We start from the raw sequence: 9,708 nt of genomic DNA, 5'->3' as shown, positions 1-9,708 counted from the left end.
CTTTCTAAATCGCGTATTGAAGACTTCTAACAATAAGACAGACATTTTGATTATGATCAATTTGATTATGAAGTTTTTAAATCTTACTGTTCCTGCGGCAACGATTAATTATATTAATATATATATATATATATACATATACACATGAACGTGTATTGTATTATTACAGAAATACTGACTTTAGGAATAATAAGTTCAAGAATATACAACAATTATTTGGAATTTCCTAATTCGTCGAATTTTTAAAGAGATTAAAAAAGGCAATTATTCGACGCTGTGAATGGGATGCTTTTTCAAATCGATATAATTAAAATAATATATATATACATATATATATATTAATCGCAGTGAACATTGAAAATAATATTTATATTAATATAATAAGTAACCCTTTCGTTACTGCCTACCCATTCGCTCATGCATAAATATAGTCGGATAGTACGATCCCTATAAGGGGTCAGTCGGTTGTTCATATGGGGTTTTTGGATGGACGAGCCGCATATGGGGGATCGCTAGTAACAAACAGGTTAACAGAGATTCGAGCGAATAAATAATCGCATTATTTAATTTTCATTATTCTTTTTTTGTTAGACAATCTTGAATTCATAATTTTTTATAAATACAGTGGACACACTTTGATTTATTTTTTTTCTGTTAACTTTTTTTTTTTTAATAAAAATTCGATAAGTAATTCTAGCCGAAAAATACTTTTCTAATTTTTCTTTTCTTTTCTTTTCTTTCTTTCCTTTTCTTTCCTTCTTCATTTATTTTCTTTTAATTGGGATAAATCATCTATTTAATTTCTTTTTTTCTATATAGATATATTCTTTCACGCTCTTAATTATTTGTATAGGAAACGCAGTCTTTTTTTATTGATCACGAGGTTTACGATCTACAAGGATGTTCGATCGTTAACATATCCTATACGTCAGATTCGTTTCTGTATCTTCAGATTTACAAGAATCGTGTCATCGTTTATCTTTCGATGAGCCTTTTGTAAATATTTTTTTCCACAATTATCGATTTACTGTCACGTCGCGTTATTTTCTTGCTTGCTTCTTCTCATCACAGTGATACCTATAGAACCACGTATCTTACGTAACAAGTCTATTATTTCAGCTGTCGTCATATTTTCAACACTTTCATCGTTGACCTGAAAAAATAAATAGAGGAATTTCGTTATAAATAGATTAATCGTTTGGAGTATTTGAAATTTTTTAATACGAACCATTAACAACACATCTCCTTGTCTCAGTCTTCCGTCTCTAGCTGCAACACTGTCTGGATGTACGACAGATATAACAGTTTGATTATTTTCAGATTTTAAACTGAAACCTAATCTACTGTTCCATCCACGTGTCAATTCTACCATGAACACCTAATTGATTTTTATCGAAGTAATTAGAAATTTTCGATGAATTATTAGAAAAATAATTAAACAGATGTCGATAGAACGAACTTACTTCGTTTCCCTGTTCATCCTGATTTTCAGAAGATACAGCCGAGTCCAAAGTGTCTTTGTTATCGTCGTCAACTTTGTTTTCATCTTTTTCGTTTTCGTTCATATCGTCGTTTGGTGCAAACATAACACCTTTCCACTTTAAAAGACCCTTGCTACCAGCAGGATCTTCTGTTCCAAGAATCTTACCTAAGAAAGCAAAGATACGATTGAAAACGATATGTGCTCGAGTTAAATAGAAGCGATTCGCTACTGTGCGCGAACGTTACGTTGCTTAGCACGCCCACTGATAATCTTCTTTTATCGCTTTGTTAGTCTTTATCAACGTTACGCGATTTGAAATCGAGTAAGTGGGGATGTAAAAGTAATCTAAGTAAATACTAACCTGGTATATCTTGATCGCTCGAATGCGTAACTTTGTTTTTCGATGCGGTGTCAATAGTAACGCCGCATGCCGGATTGGCACTTTGATAGGCAGGATTTTTGTAACTGAAGGCAGCTGTACTGGTACTGCTGGTTGATGATAGTACCGGTGGCATCGATGCTGGTTCCGAAGGTAAATCGGTGTCCTGTTCGTCACTGGACAATCCACGGATTTCTTTGCCACGATAATCATTTTCAAATGAACTTGAATCCTTTTCGGAGAACAGCATCGTTTCTACTGGATACTCGTCTGAATCAGCGCTGCAAAATTGAAAATGTGGTTTCCCATGTGGCGCGGATAGATCCAAGAAACTTGGTCGTGTTGGAGTCCTCAAGGGTGATTCGTTAGCTTCGCATACGTGGTACTGCGATGGTGGATCTATGATTATGTCTGTATTGGAGATCGGTGTATTCGCTTGAGAGTTTGTTATTTGCGTTCTGATAGAGCATTGATCGGAATCCGAAGTTTCAGCCTGGCTACCTATCGATGTTGTTTGTCCTTCGTGAAATTTCTCCGGGATCTCTACGAGAAAGATAGTTCAACGTTTTCAAAAGACGTTCAATCGGAATGTAAGATTTGTCAAAGGTTTGTTTCGATACCTTGATCGTTATCGGCAGTGGGAGTACGCGTTGCGAGTCTTCGATGTCTTCTCGGTGAATTACAGGATGCCCCAGGTGATTGCAAGCAACTAGAACCGCTAGACGTACCTGGCGATAGTTTTCGGGCTGCTAAATCGCATAGCATATCCACTGCTTCTTGTCTGTTAAATGAAATCAGACGTTTTATATCCATAATCATTCCTTGTTTCTGTTAAATCGCGTTTAATCATCTAATTCAAAATGACTCGAACCTCAAACAGGTTCGCGGTGGACGAAGCGGATGATCTGGTTCGGTTGGCGATAGAGCGGAAACCGGTGTTTGTGCCAAATCACGATATAATCGAAGCTTCACTTTGGGTCCACATTGTCTCAAGAGGGCCACAGCTTCTTCATGGCTCATCGGTGAAAGCGGTGCACCATCAACCGCGACGATCTTGTCACCAGGACGAATCCTACCATCGCTGAGTGCTGGTTCACGGACGAGTGCTCTTACGTAATGCCCCAATGCACTGCTATCAGCTTTTCTCAGGGTGAACCCTAAGCTACCTCCTACTTTCAACATTTCTATGTCGAATTCCTGCGATACATACACGTGATATAGAATTAAAGTGAGCGTTAATGTCTTTGTTAAATTATTTACATTTTAGTTATTTGGTTGAATTTAAATTTATTAACCGGGACCAGTTAGTTTCAAACAGTTCATCAAGTTCGCTTTGAATAGTTTAGTTATAATGGGAAATGTATTTCATAGGAGGATAGGTTTCTCTCTTGTAATAGAAGACCATAGATATTCATCGAATCATCGTTTATGAATATTACTTACGCCACAGGGCTCTATTTGCAGTGGTGGCAGAGGGTTGGGTATTCGTAATGGTGGTGGTGGTTCACGACGGGCAGGGGGTGGCGGGGGTGCACCAGGTGGGGAAACATTTGTGTCACCTGGAAGTCTGCACACTACCAACTCGACCGTGTTCGGGGTCGTTCGTAAAACTTCTAATGCTTCCTACAAAAAGTAGCGTACTTAATAAGTTAGATATATTTTTCTCTTTTTATGCATATACAAAAAATATATGTTTTAGATTATGCAATTATTTATTAAGTTTTTTACTATTTACCGACTGTTTATTATCGACAGATTTATACAGTTACCGACTGTTTATTACCGACTGTTCTGTTACCGACTGTTTTGTTACCGACTGTTTTGTTACCGACCGTTTTTTATCAAGTTATCGACCAAGCGCAAAAAATAACGTTTGTACGCGACGTAAGATGGCAGCACATGCTGCAATTTTTGTGGCTCCAAATTTAATAATTATTTTGAATATAATACTATTGCTAATATCAAAATAAATCATATAAATTCTATTTATACAATAAAAATTGCATTATCGCAGTTATATTAAAGTTCGAAGTCATTAACACACACATTCGCGTACGTAATTAAATATAAAAAATATATTAAATATCCAAAGGAATTATATATACAAAAAGAAAAAGCAAAAGTAAAAGCAAAAGAGTTCGTAAAGTTACATAGATTAAAGTTTGTAGGACGAATTGTAAGATAGAGAATTTGCATTGTTTTAATATGATATAATCGGTGTAGTTTTAATTGTATTTCAAAGTCATGAATTAATACTCACGTAATTCGTTAAGCCGGTTAAAGGGATTCCATTGGCTGCGAGAAGTATATCTCCGGGTTGAAGTTTGTTAGACAATGCAGCAGGTTGTAAAGGAAAGAGCCTCTTCACTCTGACGGGTCCTGCAGTACCACCACCGGAAACACTCAAGCCTAAACCTCGACTGCTCTTTTGTAACGTCACTCGGAAAGTGCTCTCTGAAAAATGATTAATTAACATACCAATTAACAATGATTTTCTTTCCAACGTTTCTTGTATTTTTGTATTTTTTTTTAGTGGGAAAGGGGAGTTTGTTTTTTAATTATTCATTCATCTCTCGTATTCTAATCTTACACGTTGCTAATTTTATTTAATAAAAATAAAAAAAACAACACACACACACACACATATATATATATATATATACACGTATACACAAACAAGGATGATAAAGATAATATTTGATCGCAAAACGTGTAGCAATTGTAGGAATGATCGCAGTAACTAATGCACCTATGACGTACGATTTAATATACGAGAATGGCGCGCGAACAATTGCTTTCGTCTAGCATGTAATGTTGGAAACGTTGTCAGCGTACCGTTTGCATATTTCAAACACCGCCGCTGGCGTGGTTACACGCGCGTGTTGTCTGTCGTGAAACGCGACACGCATTCCTTCCTTTCTTTTCCTTTCTTCCTTCCTTCCTTCCTTCCATTCTTGTTCGCACAATTTTCATCGCGTTCTTCCTTCTTGTTTTATCTCTATTTTACACCCCCTTCCGTTCACCCCTTCAACTACTTTTATCTGCTATTTATTTCAATCCTTTTTTTACTCCTTCTCCACACACACACACACACACGCACGCAATTATCGTCAGGATTTATTTTATTTATCTCTTCTTCTTCTTCTTATAATATTCACGTACGAGTTGAAAATAAAAATAATTTTCGCGAGAAAAACACAGGACAAATTTACTCTCGGATTCTTTTTATTTTTTTTTTGAAGGATGGATGAGTGGGTGGGTGGATGGTTGGGATATGTGTGTGGGGGGTGGGTGGGTGGTGAATGGAAAAGCACGTACGAAACGCTTATTAGAAAATTCTTCACATTTTTACAGAGCTAGCTAGCTAGCTAGCTGGTTGGTAGTGGGCTAGTTCTCTCGTTGGTCTTCCTATTTGCAGATGGACATTACTATTTTCGTGGTCGCGTGTCTTGTTGTAAAAGAAAAGAAACAAAAAGAGAGAGAGAGAGAGAGAAGGGATAGAAAATGAGTCGAGAAGTAGAAAGGGTCGTTCCTGTCACCGTCATTTTTCTTCAATTCATTTTGAAATAAAGGGAAAGAGGGAAAACCTTCTGTCGACTTATTCGAATTATTTTAAACAGAAGAGACCAATCCCTGTGCAGTTGAAGGATAAAATGAGAAGAATAGTTGTCGGTCAGTCAGCGGTCTATTGAAATTCATTATTGGCAGATAAAGGGAGGTAGGGGGAGGAGGAGGAGGAAGGGGGTGGAGGAGCAGCTACCGAAGTCCTTTTCTCTTTTTACTTTTTTTTTTCTTTTTGACTTTACCTTTTCATTATTTTCACGGATGAATTCGAATAGCGAAACGACGAAGGTGAACCATTTCGAAATGACCCACCTTCGATCGGATATTGACCCGATCCGGCCGACATATCGTTCAGCATTGTTCACATTGCTCGCCATTCAAATTCTTGTCCTACTCTGACAAAGGGTAATTTACGTGTGTCGCGAGTTATTGTCTCCAGTTGTACAGTGTCAAGTCTTATCGAGAAATAGAAAAAAGAGAAAGAAAGTGAAACATCATTGTGATGAATAATTTATAACGAAAAAAAAAAAAAAAAAAAAAAAAAAAAAAAAAAATATCCCCCCTCCCTTAAAAAAGAAAAAAAAAAAAGAAACGAAAAAAGAATCCACTGAATGAAACGCAAAAATCTGTGAGATTTTAATGAAGCGGTTCCGAGATGAGTTTGTCTTTTTTTTTTTCATTTTGTTTACTGCGATCATCGGGAAAAATTATCATTTCTTTTTTAATAGCAATTTTAACGATCGGTCGAATATCTTTCTCAAAATTTGGAATATTATTTCGGGATGATCGTTAAATGTTCTTCGCGATGGGAAATCGTGTTTGCAAATTTGAAAGTAATTCACGGTGGGAAGTTGAAGAGAGATGGAAATAGAGATAGAGTTAGATAGATATAGATATATATATATATATGGAGAGAGAGAGAGAGAGAGAGAGAGAGAGGGGAAGAGAAAAGTGATTAAAATTTATACGCTCGACGTATTCGGCAACGTTTGCGAATTATAATGTAACGCGTGCGAACTGGCCGATATTATACGAGAAACGAACGGTTTTACCGAAAGATAGATAAAGATAGGAATATTTAATGGTTGTTTGATAGAAAGAGTGAGTAAGAGAATATATGAGTGTATGAGAGAATAAGAGAGATAGTGAATGAGTTTATATGACTGTGTGAGAGAATAAGAGAGAGAAATGAGAGACTATTTGAAGCAGAATTCCTGTGTCCAGTATTACGTAATATGTATAATAGTTAATTTCATTAACATTATAAACACGATTACAATGAAAATATTTCATTATTAATTGTAGCTAATATATTATGACGATCTGATGATTTTTATATTTTTATTTTTATATTTATATGTTTGTTAATATACGAATTAGAAATATTCCATAGATTGATATTATTTAAGTAATTGAATTTATGTGGGGAAAATTGCAAATATAAATTCGTCTAATGATTCGTGGCGTGTAAATGACATATTATTTAGATGCATCATCATCGTTATAAGCCAATTATATTGCAGATAGATATATTAGGCTGGAATAATTGAATCATTGTATTATTATTTAATTAATTTCCTCAATATATTATTGAAGTGATAACTTCTCACTTGTATTCATTTTATTTTGTTCATTCATTGAAATTGTCGATGACTTTCATGTGGTATGAAGTAATTATAAGATTCAATGATTTATCGTACGTGTCAGTGATGTATTTTACACGTCATCCTTCAAGGCCAATTAGACTATAGAGATTAGATTCGATTTATTGAATTGAATTAACATGAACTATTCATTGTATATATTACATACGAATAATTACTAATAATAATTCAATCTCGTGTTATACATTTTTATTATTATTTAATGATAATTATATATCATTAATTAATTATTGAATGAGATATATAAAAAAAAAATAGAAATAACCCTGACGCATCCCTGACACACCCGATGAATCATTTCTATAGTGTAGCCTATAAATTACAAATTGTCAATGATTTTTTATGACGTAATTCTAGAATGAAATGATTCAATGATTTAATGGTGTGTCTCACAATGACGTATATATAAACACGCCATTGTTGTCCAATGTTAATTATACCATTGACGATTAGATCTAATTTATATATTTAATTGAATTAATTAGAATATTATTTTTTTATCGTATTTTTTATAAATTAAATTTCTGAATGATCATACATATATATATATACGAAGAAAATGATTGAATAATTTACAGAATGTATAAATCAACGATATATTAATCACCCCTTATCGTTTTAGGTCAATATACTTTAAAGATAAAATATGAATCATCGAATAGTAGTATTAATAGTAGTAATAGTAGTATTATATTATCAATTTTATGTAATCTGTGAATCGTTCGTAGTTAACCCTTCTTTGCATGATGATAGAAATTTCAATTATAATATTTAGTCAAGAAAAAAAGGTACTCAAAACCCTTCCACTGTATATTTCTTGTTGCTGGCAACTTTTTTAAACGACTATTGCATACAACAAAACGTAGTTGTCAAAAAATAGCACTAGGATTTTTTTTTAAATATTTATCCTTTAATCTAGAGCATTAATTACATCACCCTGATTTATTTTAAAAAAAAAAAAAAGAAAAAATCATGCAAAGAAGGGTTTAAAGGAACAATCGAAGAATATGTGAATGATTGACAAATGATCTCATAGAAGAATATTGTCATTTTATTTCCATTTTTGAGAATGTTTTAGAGAGTGGAGAAAAACGAGATGAGAAGTTCAAAGCTATAGACGTTGATTTTCAGTAGTAACTACTATCCAATTTTTTTTTCTTTCTTTTTTTTTTTAATGAAGGGCTTCGTTAGTTGCAGATTGCCGCTGTCGACTACTCTTTTCTATTTCTTTTCTCTCACTTTTTTTTAGTTACTTTTATTCTACCTTTCTCTCTCTCTCTCTCTCTCTCTTATTCTCTCTTTTTTCTTTTTTTTTTTTCTATCTTTAATCTTCAACAAACTCTACCCATTTTCTTCACCGACATTTCGTTTATCATAACCACGAAGAAGAGTTATCATAAAGAAAAAGACCAAGAGAAAAATATTCAAGTGTCAAAAGTATAAAATAAGATAGAAGGAGGGGGGGGGATCTTCTCAATGAGTATAAAATAAAGACAACAAAAAAAATAAAAGAAAAAGAATTAAAACGATAAGAAAAAGGTAGGCGGGATGATAAGAGTCAAAAGATTTGCGGTTTGAAAGTTAATTACAATTTTTATTTCAATTCCACCCCCCCCCCCCACATTTTCATCTTCTTCATCTTCTTCAACTACTTTTCATCTCTCTTATTTTTTTTCTCTTCGTATCGTATCGTATTTATTCTCTCATTTAATAATTTTTGTTCTTTCGTCCTTTTTTCAGTCTTTTAATCTTAACTCGTTACTTCTGTTAATAACGTCAACATTTTTCCTAAGATATCGTGAAAAAAAAATATCCCGCTTGGGTAATGGTCAGTATAAGCTTGGTCTGTGGGGAAAAGTTAGGAAAAAAGTAAAGAAGAAATAAGAAAAGAAAGGAAGAAGGAAATAAGGGTAGGTGGGATGGGATGGGGGTGGGTTAAAGAAAGGAGAGAGAGAGGAAAGAAAGTAAAAAAAAAAGAAGAAGAAGAAAAAATGGAAAAGCTCGTTAAGCGTCGAGATAGAGCTATGGGGGTATAGTTATATATAATATATATATATATATATATATATATATATATATATATATATATATATATATATATATATATATATATATATATATATATATATATATATATATATATATATATATATATATATATATATATATATATATATATATATATTATATACCTGTATATATACTTATAGTATATATACTAACGCGTTTAACGAGGAAAAGTGACTGAACACTTGGTCGAAGCTATTATGTTAATTTTAGCAACCTCCTCTCTCGTTGAGGAAAATACAGAAAGAAAAAGAAAAGGATAAAGGATAAAAGAAAAGAAAGTTATGGGGTAAAGATATAGAAGTGGTAGAAATAAAATGATAATCAAGATTATTGTCATTATAAGAAAATTTAGTTGATTATGTAAAACGTATAGTGATGAATAATATTATTATATTGTTACTAAGTTTACTCTTAGGAAGGTTGTTTTTTGGACGGGTTTAATTAAGATGAACACTATATTTATCCGTTGAACGTTTCGTCTCTATTTGAGACTTCCTCAGCAACTTGATAGTTATGTTCATAAGTCAATATAACATCATTTTTATTAC

General features: G+C 33.2%; 1 protein-coding gene across 1 annotated transcript in view; it reads right to left on the bottom strand.

Moving 5' to 3' along the window:
* Positions 1 to 722: 722 nt before the first annotated feature.
* LOC106792374 (glutamate receptor-interacting protein 1-like) overlaps positions 723 to 9,708 on the bottom strand; it is a gene marked incomplete at its 5' end in the record, with an annotated part of 38,131 nt that continues 29,145 nt past the window's right edge. Inside the window, 8 exon segments of the mRNA XM_014758771.1 lie at positions 723 to 1,153; positions 1,229 to 1,378; positions 1,464 to 1,648; positions 1,845 to 2,405; positions 2,483 to 2,643; positions 2,734 to 3,059; positions 3,306 to 3,485; positions 4,123 to 4,316. Coding sequence (XP_014614257.1) covers positions 1,031 to 1,153; positions 1,229 to 1,378; positions 1,464 to 1,648; positions 1,845 to 2,405; positions 2,483 to 2,643; positions 2,734 to 3,059; positions 3,306 to 3,485; positions 4,123 to 4,316 — 1,880 coding nt within the window.

The sequence above is a fragment of the Polistes canadensis genome, unplaced genomic scaffold (assembly GCF_001313835.1).
Source record: "Polistes canadensis isolate GaletaPanama2010 unplaced genomic scaffold, ASM131383v1 scaffold_413, whole genome shotgun sequence".
In the NCBI taxonomy this organism is placed as follows: domain Eukaryota; kingdom Metazoa; phylum Arthropoda; class Insecta; order Hymenoptera; family Vespidae; genus Polistes; species Polistes canadensis.
Note: the sequence above shows the minus strand (reverse complement) of the source record. Positions and strands in the feature narration are given on the sequence as shown.